Source organism: Aquarana catesbeiana, linkage group LG05, assembly GCF_042186555.1.
Source record: "Aquarana catesbeiana isolate 2022-GZ linkage group LG05, ASM4218655v1, whole genome shotgun sequence".
NCBI lineage: Eukaryota > Metazoa > Chordata > Amphibia > Anura > Ranidae > Aquarana > Aquarana catesbeiana.
This window is the reverse complement of record NC_133328.1, coordinates 174,290,659-174,308,985: the sequence shown is the minus strand read 5'-3', so window position 1 is coordinate 174,308,985 and position 18,327 is coordinate 174,290,659. Positions and strand designations below refer to the sequence as shown.

At 40.4% G+C, this 18,327-nt stretch overlaps 1 protein-coding gene across 2 annotated transcripts in view; it reads left to right on the top strand.

Moving 5' to 3' along the window:
* The window catches only part of LOC141144568 (intraflagellar transport protein 70A), an 85,242-nt gene extending 67,161 nt beyond the window's left edge, over positions 1–18,081 (top strand). For both annotated transcript variants that reach the window (XM_073630358.1, XM_073630359.1), the window contains 5 exons: positions 5,900–5,971; positions 10,387–10,490; positions 11,859–11,937; positions 13,391–13,520; positions 17,813–18,081. In XM_073630358.1, coding sequence (XP_073486459.1) covers positions 5,900–5,971; positions 10,387–10,490; positions 11,859–11,937; positions 13,391–13,520; positions 17,813–17,949 — 522 coding nt within the window. In that variant the 3' untranslated portion in view covers positions 17,950–18,081. The remainder of the gene's footprint in view (positions 1–5,899; positions 5,972–10,386; positions 10,491–11,858; positions 11,938–13,390; positions 13,521–17,812) is intronic.
* The last annotated feature ends 246 nt before the right edge of the window (positions 18,082–18,327 follow it).

The following is an 18,327-nucleotide window of genomic DNA, read 5'->3' as shown; positions in this document are numbered from 1 at the left end:
TTAAAGAGGAACTGCAGTCTGCTGTCATAATTTGTAATAAAAACATCTTTGCCATTCTGAAGCTTCCCTCCAACCACTTTGCATAATATTTTATATATACTGTGATTCTGTACTTGCCAAATATGCTGCATAAATCTCCCTCCACTAAGTCTGGCTCCAGCCATTTTATCTGTGGGCAGCTAAAGCTGCTGCCTGTTCACTTCCTAGATTTACACAGACACAGAGAGGCACACCTCCAGCTCTGCAGCCATGCAGCTCTCATTGGCCCTCTTATGACTCATCCCCCCTCTCTTCCTGGCAAATTCTTGTGAGAGATAATAATAATAATAACCAGTCAAGAAAGAGGAAGTGGGCTGTATAAGGTATTTACTGTCAGAAAAAAAATGTTTTACTATCCAAAGTTAACCGCTTTCCGACCAGCCACCATCGTTATACGGTGGCAGGTAGGCTCTCCTTCTCAAATCGCCGTAGCTGTACGGCGGCTCGTGCAGCTGTGATAGCAGGCTAGCACCCGTTGCACGCTGCGGGAGCATGCTCACGGGTCGGATGGGCTCGATGTTCGCTGACGACCCACGATCGCCTGTTACAGAGGCAGAAGGGGAAACAAAGGCGATTCCCCGTTCTCACAGGTGACATGGCAGGGATCTACTGTTCCCAGTGGTCTCTGTCATGTTCCAGTAAGCCCATCCCTGCCAGTGACATTTACACAGTAATCAGTGACTATTTATAGCACTGATCGCTGTATAAATGTCAATGGTCCCAAAAAGTGTCAGAATTGTCCGTAGCAATGTTGCAGTCCCACTAAAAACTGCAGATTGCTGCCATTACTAGTAACAAATAATAAAAATGCCATAAATCTATCCCCTATTTTGTAGACGCTATAACTTAAGCGCAAACCAATCAATATACGCCTATCGCCTATTGCGATTTTTTTTTTTACCAGAAATATGTAGAATATATATCGGCCTAAACTGATGAATAAATTAGTTTTTTTTATATATATTTTTGGGATATGTATTATAGCAAAAATACCGATCTGACCAGAAAGGACTGTAACCCACAGAGTTGGTCTCCGGAGTCCATTGAGGCCTTTGAGAGTCTCAAGGCTGCCTTTTGTTTCTGCTCCTCTGTTGGCACATCCTGATCCTACGTTACCTTTTATCTTTGAGGTTGATGCTTCTGAGACTGGAGTTGGCGCTCTTCTCTCTCAACGTCCTACCTCTGAGAGCGCTATGCATCCTGGTAACTACTTTTCCAAGAAATTGTCACCTGCGGAGTGCAATTATGAGATTGGGTACAGAGAGCTGTTATCGATCATTTTAACCCTGAAGGAATGGAAACATCTCCTCGAAGTTACCACTGTGCCGGTTCTCATTCTTACTGACCATAAGAATCTCACATTCTTGTCTGAGGCTAAACGCCTCTCTCTCAGAAGGACGCAATGGGCTCTTTTCTTGTCAAGTTTCAATTACATTGTCTCATTCTTACCCGGTACTAAGAATGTAAGGGGCTGATGCTTTGTCGCAACAATTTTCCTCCTCTTCCAAGATGGAGTCCGTTCCAGTTCCTGTGATTCCTCCTGATCGTATTCTGGCTATGGTTCGCACCAGTCTCACTTCTCCTTTAGTTGACAAAATTCTTGCCGCTCAGGTCCATGCTCCTCCTGAGAAACCTTGTGACCGCTGCTTTGTCCCAGAGAGTCTCCGTACTGCTGTGCTCCGGACTTACCATTCTCCCAAGGCTGCTGGCCACCCTGGGAAGAATGAAGTCTTTTGGGCCATTTCCCAACAATTGTGGCGCCTAGTCTATGTGCTGATGTAACCACCTTCATAGCTGCCTGCTCAGAGTAAGACTCCATGACACCTTCCAGTGGGCCTCCTACAACCCATACCCAATGGAGAGGCCCTGGACCTACCTGACTATGGATTTCATTGTGGAGTTACCCAACTCCCAGGGCAACACAGTTATTCTTATGGTGGTTGACCGGTTCTCGAAAATGTCTCATTGTATTCCACTTAAGAAGTTGCCCACTTCTAAAGAACTGGCTTCGGGAGATCTTTCGCTTACATGGGCTACCCAAGGTGATTGTCTCAGACAGGGGTAGTCAGTTTGTCTCCCGGTTCTGGCGAGCCTTTTGTGCACAGTTGGGAATTCAGCTCGCTTTCTCCTCTGTGTATCACCCGCAGTCTAATGGGGCCGCAGAACGAGCCAATCAGTCCTTGGAGCAGTTCCTACGTTGCTATATTTCTGATCATCATAACAACTAGTCAAACCTCTTACCATGGGCAGAGTTTGCTCACAATAGTGCCTTGAATTCTGCTTTCTGATTGTCCACGTGTATGGCTAACTATGGTTTCCAACCCTCCATATTGCCTGATTTGTTCCGCAGAGTATTCCTGTGTTAGAGGAACATCTGCGTGGTCTTTGTTCCACTTGGGCACAGGTCCAGGAGGCTTTGCGACATGCTAATGATAGGTACAGACTCCATGCTGACCATAGATGCCTGCCTGTGCCTTTCTACCTGGCTGGGGACAGGCTCTCTGAAGTTTGCACCTAAGTTTATTGGGCCTTTCCTGATTTCCTGTTAGACCTTCCTTCTAATATGCGTATCTCAAATGTATTTCATGTCTCCTTATTAAAACCTTTGGTGTGCAACCGCTTTACCACCTCGGTGCCATGTCCTCACCCCATACAGGCTGAGAACCATGAGGAGTTTGAAGTACAGTCCATTGTTGACTCCCGTAGGTCCCGTGGGCGCATACAGTACCTCGTGCATTGGAAAGGGTACGGTCTGGAGGAACGCTCTTGGGTCTCATCCTCGGATGTACATGCCCCGTCCTTCTCCATGATTTCCATTGACGTTTTCCCCTCAAGCCTGGTGGTCCTCCAAGAGGGAGGGGTCGTTGAGGAGGGGCTGTGAACAAGCACGATTCTTTTCGTGTGAAACGCGTCAACTGATCATCATTGCAATTATGTCTGGCTCATGACAATAAAGAAATTTCTACAGCATCTTTTGGATTCAAGTGTGCAATCAATCTTTTCTTCTTTTCTTGATATTTGCCTAAGGTGATGAGCCGGGATTAGCACCTTGGATCATATGCGTCCATTTTTTGCCTGAAGCGGTATGTGCACCCTTGTTCTTTTGTTAAGGAGGGGGTACTGTCAGGGCTGGGCTTATTAGCCCTTCCTTCTTTGAGCTGGCCGCTCAGCTGTCAGCTAATTGCCAGCTCCTATCTCTCCACAGAGACTCCCCTGTTGATAATATCCTGCTCGTCAGTCCTGCTTACATAAGCCGTCCAGCCTAGATGATCTCTGCCTTCGTCTTGGTCAACGTCACAGACTTTCTCTTGTGCTCCTGTTAAAGACTTGCTTGGCTGACATTCCTTCTGGCTCCAGATCCTGCTTGCTCTTCCACTACGCTGATTCCTGGCTTCCCGGCTATCCATTTTGGTTACCGAACTTTGACTATGTTTTGACAACGTTTGTTCTATTTACTTTTATTAATAAACAAGTTTGATTTAACTGTACTTCTGTCTCGGTCTGATTCATGGTTTCTGACAGGCCTACACACAGGTAAGGTCACCATGCGCATTCCCAGTGAAAACTGGGGTCAATCCACTTGAAGGATCAAGAGCTTAGTCACCATCCACCCAGGATCCAGCCCACTCGGCAAGAGAGAAGAGATAAAAAAAAACTCCTCATGGTATAGTATTCCCACATTAATAAAAGAATAAAATATCCAGTTACAAAGAGTGCACTGAAACCCAGTGCACAAGAGGAAGCGCGCTCTTAAGTTTCCAAACATTGCCCCCTTAAGGATAAACATCAATGGGAGAGACACCAGTAAAATGGCCGACCTCTGACTTCTGGGTGTAATGACGTCCTATAACCCCACCTACCTTATTTTCATTATTGACTGTACGCGAGTCATTGCACATCTGATGAATGTACAATGACGTGCATACAGTCGCAGCTTGCCATTGATTTGTTCAGCAGTAGTATGCAAACAACTGTCACTCCTCTCCACGCTGTACAGGCCTTCTGTGGTAGTGTGTGGCCTAAGTTTCTTCCCACTGTAACCATTTTGGTTTTCCTGTCTCGTTGGGTCCCAAGCCCAAATCGATGGATGCATTGGTGTGCATTCAGTCTACTGATGATGGCCAGAAAACAGCTGTATGCAATTTGGAATAAATGGCTCTATTATTAGGCTATACGTGCACTATGCACCATACGACTCTACCCACTGTCCTGAATTTGAATTGGGGAATAATTCTCTTATTTTAAGACTTGTGATAAAATGGGACGTGCGCTTCCATTCTAAGAAGACGTTAATTTGATATGTATAGGCAAATAGTGTGATACTGGGCTCAGAATCACTGCAAGCCGGTTGTAAAAGTGACGGTTTTTATTGAGCTTGCAAACAATCTAGCAAACAAAACAGCTTTCTTCAGCAAGCAAACACAAAATAGTTTATAACTCTGGTAAAATGGAAAACAAGAGTATTGCCCCATACACACGGTCGGATTTTCCGACGGAAAATGTGTGATAGGACCTTGTTGTCGGAAATTCCGACCGTGTGTAGGCTCCATCACACATTTTCCATCTGATTTTCCGACACACAAAGTTTGAGAGCAGGATATAAAATTTTCCGACAACAAAATCCGTTATCGGAAATTCCGATCGCGTGTACACAAATCCGACGGACAAAGTGCCACGCATGCTCAGAATAAATAAAGAGATGAAAGCTATGGGCCACTACCCCGTTTATAGTCCAGACGTACGTGTTTTACGTCACCGCGTTCAGAACGATCGGATTTTCTTTGTGTGACCGTGTGTATGCAAGACAAGTTTGAGCCAACATCCGTCGGAAAAAATCCTAGGATTTTGTTGTCGGAATGTCCGAACAAAGTCTGACCGTGTGTACGGGGCATATGGCTCTCCGGCACTATACCGCTCCCACACGGGGGTCTGAGGTTTCCTGTCTGCTTCAGGAGTCTCAAATAGGTGGTTTTCACAGTTCAGCAACCGTATTTCAGCCCCAAGCTAGTCCATCCTACTCACTCAGGTGTCCTGCTCTTTCTCTTGCACACAGTTGCCGACTGTTCCCTCTTCATTTTACTGGACTACCTCTTAGGCCTGGTTCACATCTATGTGGGTTTGCGTGGGCACGGCACATCCCATTTATTTGAATGGGCTGCCGTGCCTGTGTTTCCGGCAGAAATAGGTGCAGGCAGCATTTTAAAAATGCAGCACCCAGGAAATTGTATGGTGCTTTTACACCATGGTGATTCCCCTGTAGTTCCAGCACTCACAAATTCTCTGTATTTCTAGATGCATGGGGTGATATTAAAAATGAATGGCAGCCCCACGCATTTTGAATACGGGTGGTTGCGGGTATTGCTGCAAATCCTGCACCCGCAAAGATGTGAACAAGGCCTTAATCAACTTTGCATGCAATCTGTATATTATTTTTAAATTTCCAAGTTTACTTTTTTCAGATTTTTATTGGTAAATAGAGAGATGTATGTTATCCACTAGAGGGAGTTCTCAGTGTATCAATGTAACATCTGTAGAAATAAGATATCAGTGACTGCAGTGGCAACATAATGCCGCCAGAATTTTTGATCTTTAAGAGGAAGTAGAAACATAAATCTTGGCTTTGTGATCATACACGTATGAGATTCAAATCAATGTGTTTTCTAATCTATAATGTTGCATTCTTTATTATTTGTATTTAGTATATTACTAATTTAAGATGAAACACTAGCTTTGTGAGTGCCCTTCATGCAATAGCATGGTCATTGTCCTTGTCTACATGATAACTTTTGTATACATACTGTTTCCTAATAATAATGTAACATAAGTTCTAATTAAGCATCCTTATTTTGCCTTTTTTCAGATCTTGAATGTCAGTGCAATTGTTCTTGCAAATTTGTGTGTTTCCTACATCATGACAAGTCAAAATGATCTGGTATGCTTTTTTTTTATGATCATTATTATTTTTTTTAATTAGCAGTATTTATAATTACTGTCATTATGTTTTGTTTCTGAACTGCCAGTATTTTACATATTTCTATACATCTTTTTGTACAAGGAACCTTCTACTTGCATTCAGTGTTGGATCCAGTGGCGGCTGGTGACTGTTTCCCAGTCCACCTGCACCTACTCGATCGGCTTGGATCATCGGGCAGGGGGAGACAGGCTGCCGCAAGATAGCGTCTTCCTTGGAGATCACGGCGGCTTCCGCAGTGCCTCTCCTCCCCTTCTCCTAGGCATCCAGTAGGATCACCTAAGCTTTCAGCCATTCGGGAACCGCGCTTCCTGATTGGCTGAGAGGCGATTCAGTGATAGAAAAGCAAATCTTCATTTGCTTTTCTAACACATCTGAGTGGACTGCAAGCGCAATGCTCTGTGCTCCAAGTCCAACTTTTTTTTTAAGCCTTTTAGAGCCTATGGCTATAATCGGGTGCTTAAAAAAAAACCCTGCTGCTGTAATTTAGGCACCCAGAGTCCGAAAAGGGGCCGGACGCCTGAATAGGGGGTGGCAGCGGCAGCCATGGATAGATTCATGCTATGCATGAATCTATCCATTATTCATAGAGGGGGTGGCTGGAGAGAGGGGGCAGCGCCTATGCGCCCTTAATGCACGGGCCACCACTGGTTGGATCCACATGTCTTTGTATACTGAGGTGTATATTTTTAGGGCTAATTCACATTGGCTTCAGACGAACATGCAAGTAAAATGCAGAAAAATGGTTTGCAATTGAGGTTATTCTGAGATTATATAACATCAGCTCAACCTCAGTTCGTGATCAGTTTAGGGTGGGTTTAAAATGCATTCATAATGATTTGTATGAAGGAAAATAAAACCAAGTAATATGATGTATGGTAAAAGCAACATTAAATACAAGTGCACACAATTTCATAAGATCTAGTTTAAAATTCAAATGTTGTATTTCACATCCAGTAAAAATACTCAGCAAACTGAGGCCTTCATTACACCAACAGGTGCTTCCAAGAACGCAGGCTTTTTTGCATGTTCCCACATGGTCTGCTTTAGGGCAGCCTATTAATTTAAAAAGATTTCTCTATGAATGAGAAATGCAGAACAAAGATGCCGACACAATTTTTAAAGTCGCGATGCACCAAAATGCATAGTATTGCATGTTTGCTAGATATGTGGGGGTGCCATTAAGAATTAATGCCATGACATCTATGGTCCATTCACCCTCCCATGAGTATCTAAGTACATCTTGGGCATACAAAAGAATAAGTAACACTCTACCTGTACAGCTTATCCTGCTGAATCTGGGCCATAAAGATAAGATGATGCAGAAGGCAAATGGGTAATGTTGTATTTGCTCAGAACAATAAGTGATGGCAGGGGTGGGAAAAATGGAAGTATATATTGTATTAGTTAAATCCACTAAAAGCCTCTGGTTTTGATTTAACCACTTTAAGACCAGGCCTTCTTCTGACACTTTGTTTACATTTAAGTTAAAATCAGTATTTTTTGCTAGAAAATTACTTAGAACCCCTAAACATTATATATTTTTTAGCAGAGACCCTTGAGAATAAAATGTATGACTTATGCCTCGTACACATGATCGAATTGTTGGCCAACAAAACCGTGGAATTTTGTCCAAATGGTGTGGCTCAAACTTGTCTTGCATACACACGGTCACACAAATGTTGGCCAACAATTACGAACGTAGTGACGTACTAGACGTACTACTTGGTTTTTCAGCTCTTTAGCGCCACTCTTTGGGCTCCTTCTGCTAATTTCGTGTTAGTAGAAGTTTGGTGAGTGCTGATTCGCGCTTTTTTTTCGCGTTTTTCCTTTAGCTCTGTTCAGTTCACGCTTTTCATTTCGTGCTTTTCAGTTCGTTTCTGAATGGCCGTTCGTCAACCAGACATTTTGCGGAATCGGAGGAGATAACTTATTTATGATTGGCCTTGGAGTTATTGCTTTGACATAATTTTTTTGGTTGAATAATGATTTGATTTGGTAAATTTTCTATATTTTTGGATGCATAAAATGCACTTTTTGGTTAAGTTCTATTGGCAGATAGCATGTCTAATTTTATTTGATTTTTTTTTAATGCACAATTAAAAAATTGTGGAGAATAATACTTGGCTATGTGTTTTACTTCAAATGACAGTTTGGGAGTAGGCAGTTACATTTTAAAAAATACAATGTAAAATTGACAAGGGATAGATAGTTGTATCTTTGTTCTTAAAAACTACGGGATAATGGTGTTGTAACTTGCACAAAAAAAAAAAAAAAAAGAACATAATAATAATCTTGACATCACTAGAAAAAAAAAAAGCCTTTGAAAATTAGTTTGCAATAACTCCATCAGTATCACCAGCAAAGCAGCTTCATTATTATCCCATTAAAGAAGAAGAGAATTGTGCGCTACATTTAGAGATTTCATAAAAATTTGCCACGTCACGAATGTTAATTCTCCATTATAAATGCTAGTTTACAAGATTGACCGCTTCTGCTTCCGAGCATGCGTGTTTGTACTTTGGACTTTTGTCCGACGGACTTGTGTACACATGATCGGAAAATCCGACAACACACATTTGTTGGCGGAAAATTTGAAAACCTGCTAGCCAACATTTGTTGGCCGAAAGTCCGACAACAATTGTCCGATGGAGCATACACACGGTCGGATTGTCCGCCAACAGCCTGACATCCAACATTTCCCGTTGGAAAGTCCGATTGTGTGTACAGGGTTTTAGGCCTTATAGGCTGAAACGCGTCAACTGTTTCATCTGCATTGGTTCATTGTGGCTTGTCAATAAAAACAAAGATTTTTTTTAAAGAGCAACAACCGGAGTGCAGAACATTTTTCCTACATTACTTTACTCAGCCAGCGACTCTGGATCGAGTACCCGGGAGCTCTGCTATCTATGTGTTGTATGGGTAGTAACATCGACTTTTGTGTTTATACTAGAGAATAAAATGCTGGTCATTGTAATTTTTTATGTCGCAACGTTTTTTCAAATGCATTTTTTCTGAAAAAATACACTTTGATGAATTTTAATGCTAAAAAATGCACTATATAACCCAATTTTTTGGGTAAAATATAAACAATGTTACGCTGAGTAATTAGATACCTAACATGTTACTTTATAAAATTGCACACACACGTTGAAAGGTGCCAATATTTTCTGCCATTTTGCAAACTTCTATTTGTTGTTGCTAACCTATTGACTAAGCATGCTTTGTGCTCACCACGCTAAAGAGAAGTATCACCACAACTACAAATTTGTTATTAAATCCTCCATGGGACCAGGTACATATGGTGAGACTTCTTTAAGACTGATTGCCCATCCGATTATGGCTTAGTAAAGTTACCTTTACTTCATGCACAATACTAATCAGAAGCAACTCACTGTTCTATAGCACAATGTTAGCTTCAGGACTTTTTTGCTATGCAGAATCAAATTTGGTCGTCAAATAATGGCTTCATGTGGTTATAAGGGAATAGAGATGGAAGCAGGAAACTGTGTTTGCAGGGACATCATACTGTAAGGCCTAGAGAGTTTCTAATGAAGCCATGGCCAAATCCCCAGAGGAAACCTTGTGCGCATAATACTCCATACGAATAGTTACTGGGTCCAAAGTTCTCTTTTTTCCTTTTTGAGCATAAAAGTCTCCAAGCCTACAGTTATTTATTTTATTTATTTATTTGTTTTTATAATGGCCTTGTGAAAGGTATCACTCTCTCACTCACTTCTGCATTTGATTTTGTTTTGCACAATGACACTATGAGGAGTGTATCCATTACTGTATTAGCTTATGTGTATGTGAACCTCAAAAAAATTGGTGAAACTGGTTGTGTGTGGGTTAGTGTGACCCATTAACCTGTTTTTCCATTTGCATCCTTGAAGGTGTAGAGGTAAAAATGCCTTTACACAAGAAACTCTAAGCATAGGCTATGCATCACAACAACATTTTGTTCCTTGCTCAAGCATGAGCGCACAAATTTTAGAATCAGACAGAATAATGTTGTAATAAATAACTATTTTATAGATATACTTAAGCATTCCATGGATCAATTCTTTTGCACTTTCGGTAATGTTGAAAATGGTTTTTATATAAAGCCATAAAGATCACATTACTAACAGCAATAATGCAGCCGTTGATGTGAGAGTTGCTGAAAGTGTTTTTAGATTGGTTGCCCTTTTGTGGAGATTTAAATTCTGTGGGGTCTTCCTCTTTGGTACCTCATTGCAGCACTAAAGTACCTAGAACTGCAGTAAAATGAAACCACTATGAAGCAGGAAAAAACCTTAAAAGTTGTAATGTAATTTAGGGTTCCCATCTCCATCACTGAGTCATTTAAAACATTCCTTTAAATTTGTCCTTGCTAGGCAGAAGAATTAATGAGAAAAATAGAAAAAGAGGAGGAACAGATTGCTTATGATTACCCTGATAAGAAAATCTACCATCTCTGCATAGTTAACTTGGTTATTGGGTAAGTGTTTGTTTTTTTTTTTGGTTTTTTTGTTTGCTTGAAGAAAAATAGTACAACATGATGCCCTGTACTAAACTTTTCCAGTTCTGATAAGTGCTTCTGCACCCTTAAATGATGCTCAATGTATCTTGAAGCGAATCTATAAATAAAGCTCCATCTAAGTGCTCTCCATGAGGTCCTATTCGTCAATCCCAGTCTTTTCCATTTTTATGGAGAAGGGTTAGAGAGGGAGAGGCTATAATGGACTTTAATGGTTTTTATTACAAAATATATATAGATATCTATATAGATATCTATATAGATATATATATACATACTTCTAACGCTTAAATATTAAAACTCCAATGATAATCAACAAAAACTCTTCATTCTGAAATCACATTAGGGTGTTACAACTAGATCATTTACATCATCTGTATATTGCTCGACATGTTTTGCGGGTCACATTTACCGCTTCTTTAGGAGATTTATTGTACATATACATGAAGTTTTTAAGAGACAATTATCATATAACTATGAGATAAAGGAGACATACGTTAGTTAAACAAAAAACTGATAATATTTATAGTAAACATGCTAAAGTTTGATTCAATATGAAAAATCTTACCCATCTTACCCAGAATATGAAGTTGCCGGAGGCCCAAGGGAGGATGACCCACTCCGGGTCATATAGCCCAGCAATACAGATACTGTGTGTATATAGCCCAGCAATACAGATAGTGTGTGTGTGTGTGTGTGTGTGTGTATAGCCCAGCAATACAGATAGTGCTGCGGCACTGACATCATCCCCCCCACCCCCACTTGCGGCACCACTGACATCACCCCCCCCCCCCCCAGACCCACCCTTTTTTGAAGCCTATTAGAGCCTCTGGCTCTAATCAGGTGCTTCAAAAGAAAACACCCCCGCCATCGGAATCCATGCACCCGGCATCCTGAAAGGGGCTGGGTGCATGGATAGGGAGGTGGCAGCAGGGATAGGGGGCAGCGCCCGTGCGCCCACAATGTATGGGCCACCACTGGCATAGAATAGGTACATGGTTTATCTTTTTTTCTGATATTTATAATAAAGCTGGACATACACAATGTGAATTTTGTCTAGTTCTTGATGAATTTGCCTAGTTGGGTGGCCTTGTCAGCCACTTCTCACTTGTGGAGCAGAAAATTGTTGGCCGAACAGCGGCTGTATCCAATCAGATTGTTTGGATATTTTAAAAAGTCGGCAAGATTTGTCCATCCACGCTGTATAGAAAGGATGGAGGAATTGGTGAGATTTTTTTCATTCACCCTGCAGGCTAAGCGAAAAAACTGTATGGCCAGCTTAATACTGATATATTGACTGAATTTATCATTTTTGCTACTTTTTAACAGGACTCTTTATTGTGCTAAAGGAAACTATGAATTTGGTATTTCTCGAGTCATCAAAAGCCTTGAACCATACAATAAAAAGGCAAGTATAACTTGGGTATTGTACTGGTGCAGTGGAAACAAAGATGTTTTGTGCTCAAACCCAAATAACTTACATAGATATAAAACACATTAGGGGCTAAAGGGATGTGGCCACATTATGACGCTGAAGATACTGAAAGAACTCTTTGCACATTGCTATACCCCCTATATATATTTTTAGCAAACTTGCAAAAAAACAGGGATTCTTGGTTCACATACTGTATATTGCAATACATGATCAAGCTGGCCAGCTGAGTCAAAGTGACTGCTGTCTGGTCAGTCCTTACTCTATTGTGTAAAATGTAAAATACTTGCTTATAGAATACTTAAATAGACATATAGTGCCATTATGCAACAGTGTAGTATCAATAGTATTAGTAAAGGGGGCAGTAACTGTAAAACCAAAAGAGATTTTATGTAAATCTACTGGAGATTACACTAACTTGGCTGTATCTGCCTCATATGTATGGCGAAGCTCCCACCAACTCCAGAGAGATGCAGAGCATGCAGAAAATCAAAGAGCTTTTCAAGCCCAGCCCTGCCCACCATAAGTTGTAGAATATGGTATGTAACTAAATGCGGAACGGTGTACCACTCACTTATGATTTATTTATCTTTAATTAAACGTTTTAACCACTTAAGGACCAAGCCTATTTTTCTTGTTGTTTACAAGTTAAAATCCGTTTTCTTTTTGCTAGAAAATTACTTGGGACCCCTAAACATTATATATTTTTTTTCAGACACCTTAGAGAATAAAATGGTGGTCTTTGCAATACTTTGTTATTTGCGCATCGGTCATGCAAACGCAAATTTTTTGGAAAGAATAGGAAAACGGTAAAGTTAGCACAATTTTTTCTATATTGTGAAAGATAATGTTACGCCGAGTAAATTATTACCCAACATGTCATGCTTCAAAATTGCTCCCGCTCGTGGAATGGCGACAAACTTTGGCACTTAACAATCTCCATAGGCGGCGTTTAAAAATTTCTACAGGTTACCAGTTTTGAATTACAGAGGAGGTCTACTGCTAGAATTATTGCTCTCGTTCCAACAATAGCGGCGATACTTCACATGTGTGGTTTGAACACCGTTTTTATATGTGGGCGTGACTTTTACTTCTTATTTTTACACTGTCCTATTAAAAAAAAAAAAATGTATCGCTTTTATCCCTATTGCAAGGAATGTAAATGTAAACATCCCTGTAATAGAAGAAAAGCATGACAGGACCTCTTTAATGTGAGATCTGGGGTCAAAAAAACCTCAGATCTCCCATTTACACTTAGAAGCATAAAAAAAAATGTCTTTTTTTTTTTTCTTGGATTTTTTCCACGGATTAAATTTTTTTCCAGAATCCAAAACCAATCATCTTCCACTAAAACTAGCCCAGATATGTGTTTGTCTGTGACTGGTAGGGATTGTAATTTACAGTAATCAATTATTGTATTGGTTTTCAGCTTGGAACAGACACATGGTATTATGCAAAGCGATGTTTCCTCTCCTTGCTAGAAAATATGGCAAAGCACATGATCATGCTCCAGGACGGTGTTGTCTATGAGTGCATTCAATTTCTGGAACACTGTGAAAGTAAGTTTCCAAGCAACGAGATAACCACGCATGGCTTGAAATATTGTACATTAAAAGTTGAACTCCAAGCAGATACATAACTATTGCCTATGCATTCAATTAAAAAGAAAAAATCCCTCGATGTGTTTACAATACTAGTACAAGGACCTGTTAGTTTCTTATAATAGACCTGTATTGCAGAAGTAAGAGTGAAAGAGAGATGAGCAGAACTCTCAGCCTGTCAGTCTTGTCTGCATTGCTCAGTGATGTAAATTAAACAACTCAGAGCTCTTTAGCAGGAGCAGAAAGCAAGTGATGACTTCATCGGTAACTCGCTGCCCCTTTATTGCCCAGCCAAAACGCTGTATATGAGTCGTGACCAAACTGTATTGCTTTCCCCTGTGAAAAAAGTGGGATCACTGACCTGGCTTTACTGTGTCTGCATTACATGACTGGCCAAACAGAATTATAAATCCTTTGGTAAATCAATAGTTCACATATATATTCAACCATTCAGGTCAGTGTTTCTTTTAACAGGAACAAGAACCCTTTCAATAGCTCTAGGGTCTGAAGGGAACCACTGCTAATAATTATGTCTACAAGTTACGGTACATTAGAGTAATGTGAGTTGAGATTTAAGAATAAAGAATGAGGCATACCGTGCATCAGTTTGATAACCAGGACTGTTCTTTACTAAAAAAATAGCTTCCAGTAATAACAATGAAATTAAAAAACAATGTCCAGAAAAGAAACACAAAGTACAAAATGATCATAGGTTGTTAGTGGAAAAGTGCCCCCTTATGTTAGTGGAGAATGGCCCACTTAAATTGGTGGCAGGTGGTAAAATAACCCTCCTAAATTGGTAGTCACTGGAAAAAGGTTCCCTTTACACTGATGGTCTGTGGGAACAATGCCCCTTGCATTGGCAGCCAATGTGAAAAATTCAGAAAACAATATGTGGTTGCACTGCCCAAATGCTTGTGATGCTTAAATAAAAATTGATTTAAATATTATTTAAGCATGTGAAGCATTTGGGCAGCGCAACCACATCTTGTTTTTGTATTTTGCACTTTCATGTGGGAAGACATTTAGTGGTTGCAGCAGCTGAGAGTTAGGTGGCAGCGTGCAACAGTCGCATTATTAATTTCACAATGTGAAAAATTCCCATCTCACAAGTAGTCTGAGATGGTTGGTGTCAGTGGTTACTTATTTAAGAGACAAAGAGGTTGATTTACTAAAACTGGAGAGTACAAAATCTGGTGCAGCTCTGCAAAGAAACCAGTTAGCTTCCAGGTTACTTTGTCAAAGCTTAATTGAACAAGCTAAAGTTAGAATCTGATTGGCTGCCATGCACAACTGCACCAGATTTTGCACTCTCTAGTTTTAGTAAATCAACCCCAGAGATTGCTTATTGCTCAAGGACCCCCTAGCCACCTTAGAAGGAACCCTAGGGTTTGAGAGAACCCTGGTTGATAGTCTAATTTTGATGTTGCTTGGGGATCAGCTTTAAAGCAGACCTTCTTTTGAAGCCAAAAAGTAGGATAATGTCAAAATCCAATTACTAAAAATTCCAGTTCTTTTAGTAAAGGCCTGCCTTGCAATGACAGCACTGGGAGAGGAGGTAAGAATCACATCATCGGTGTGGATGACATTTTAGGGCCTGTGTCAATGGAATTTTGGCTTGTGTTGATGAAATCAGCTTGAAATGCTGCTTAGGTTATTCGGAATTCATTGACAGGGGCTTTTGACCCTCACTTGACCTGCTTCAAGCGGGTTTTGCATTCACCTAGACTTATATGGGAATGAAAAACCTGTCTGATGCGAACAAAAGCCCATCGACACAGGCCTCTAAAGGCACAAGCATACTATCAGTTTGTTTTTATTATTAGTATTATACAGGATTTATATAGCGCCAACAGTTTATGCAGCGCTTTACAACATAAGGGCAGACAGTATAATTACAATGCAATTTAATACAGTAGGAATCGGAGGGCCATGCTCGTTAGAGCTTACAATCTACATTTTTCAACTTTCAAAAAAGCTGTGTATTCTATATACAAAGCGACACACGGGGGGGGTTATTTACAAAAGGCAAATCCACTTTGGACTACAAGTGCAAAGTGCACTTGAAATTGCACTGAAAGTGCACTTGGAAGTGCAGTCGCTGTAGATCCGAGGGGGACATGCAAGGAAAATAAAAAACAGCATTTTAGCTTGCACATGATTGGATAAAATCAGCAGAGCTTCCCCTGATTTCAGATTTACCCCTCATATTTACAGCAACTGCACTTCCAAGTGCACTTTCAGTGCAATTTCAAGTGCACTTTGCACTTGTAGTTTGCACTTGTAGTGCAAAGTGAATTTGCCTTTCCTAAATAACCCCCACTGTGTCAATCATTGGGAACTAACGCAAAGAGTAACAAATTGTTGGCATTATACCCCATACCATTTAGCTAAATTCTCTTCCTCCACCTCTTTAGCATGCTGGTAGGGATGTGGCCATGTAGGGCAACTGATGCACATATTATGGGCATGTTCTAATCTCACTAGCTTCTGGTGGAAGATCTTCCAGATTATCTCCGAAGTTACCAGGATTTTAACTCCTACTCCAAATATGGCAATCCTTAATGTGGAAATTGATAGTTTCCCCCATGCATTCCGCAATGTTGTCACACATATCTTTCTTGCAGCGAGAAGTATTATACTAAAAAAAATTGAGAAATACCTACTTTCTACTTTCTCCTACATCCTCTAAACATGACACTTTTGTTAAGCAATGGAAAATCTGGGTAGACTGGTGCAAAAAGTAAAATATTACAAATGTATTGCATACATTACATGTCATTTTAACCTTTGCTGCGGCACTCGGTAAGTAAAAAAGAAACAAATAACGTAGACAAGTATAAGCCTTGATTCACACTGTCGCGACTTGTCATGCGACCTGAGAGTTCAAAGTCGCATGACAAGTCGAGCCCCATTAACGGCAATGGAACCGTTCTAATCGATGCGACTCAAATCGCTCCAACTTATTAAAAGGTTTCTTCACTACTTTTGGTGCAACTTCAACATGACTTGCATTGACTTCTGTTAAAGAAGTCGTATGCAACCCACGATGAAGTCACGCAAGGATGTCGGATTCAAAGTCGCAGTAGTGTGAATCACGGCTTACTGTACAGTATCTCACAAAGGTTAGTACACCCCTCAACTTCTTTGGTCGACCATGGCGAGGCCTGTTCTCAGTTGAACCTGGCCTGTTAAACCGCTGTATGGTCTTCTTGGCCACCGTGCTGCAGCTCAGTTTCAGGGTCTTGGCAATCTTCTTATAGCCTAGGCCATCTTTATGTAGAGAAATAATTCTTTTTTTTCAGATCCTCAGAGAGTTCTTTGCCATGAGGTGCCATATTGAACTTCCAGTGACCAGTATGAGAGAGTGAGAGCGATAACACCAAATTTAACACACCTGCTTCCCATTCAAACCTGAGACCGTGTAACACTAACGAGTCACATGACACCGGGGAAAATAGCTAATTGGGCCCAATTTGGACATTTTCTCTTAGGGGTGTACTCACTTTTGTTGCCAGTGGTTTAGACATTAATGGCTGTGTGTTGAGTTATTTTGAGGGAACAGCAGATTTACACTGTTTTACAAGCTGTACACTAAGTACTTTACATTGTAGCAAAGTGTAATTTCTTCAGTGTTGTCACATGAAAAGATATAATAAAATATTTACAAAAATGTAAGGGGTGTACTTTGTGAGATACTGTATATGCAGCCTGACTGCCTTTCAGTAATAAATACAGAAGGTTAATTTGGGCTAACTGAGTTCTTTTTCTGCTTCTGCAGCCTTGGCTGGGTTCACACCTCCAACAGATGCGGCTCGCAGCAGGGGTCTGGAACGTCCCTGTTCTCCGTTTTAGGGACGAATCGGGGACTAATTTTTGGCTGACTTTGGCCCTTAAACGGAGCCAAAGATTCACAGGACCCCTGTGCAAGCCGCTTCGCAGCCGCAACAGAGATCTGTGAACCGGCTCCATAGAGAGCCGATCACAATCTCCTGTCATGCCAATTGGATGTGGAGAAATCCGTATCCAGTTCGCACTAGTGTGAACCCAGCCTTAGAAAGATTAATTCATGGTCACCATAACTCATGGTTAATGTGGTTAGACAGATTGGCTGTATTTTCCAAATGCTGCGAATGAGTTGTTTTATCATGTGCTTATATTTTTAATTGCATATGACCATTCAGAATTAATCTAGACCTTCTTTCCCCGCATACTGGGAATTTGTACATATTAATATTTTGTATTTTCAGTTTATGGTAAAAATATTACGGCTTTAATTGAACAACCACTGGAAGAGAAGAGAATGCACATCGGCAAGAATACAGTCACTTATGAATCCAGACAACTTAAAGCATTAATCTATGAAATAACCTCCTGGAATATATAATTTATTGCAAAAGAGCATTCCAGTTTTGCTGATTTATGTATTTATATATATTTTTTTTTGTGTGTGTTTTTTATGTACTCATGTAATTTTATAGTATCAATAAAACTGTTTTGTTAAAAAAAACAAAAAAAACATGATAGTTAAATTTTCTGGTTTTAGAAAAACAACTTTTTTTAGAAGATTAAATGGAAGCCAAAGTATAAAAAAAAAACGGTGTCCGCAAAGATGTATAAAAGTCACTGACCATCCCAAAAGCATGAGAAATAAATCCACTCTTAATGTAATAATATATGCTGGTGGATGTTGAAACGGAGTAACCACTGTAACCAATACAAAACTATCTGGTAGTGCTGCACAGGAATAAATGTAATAAACTCT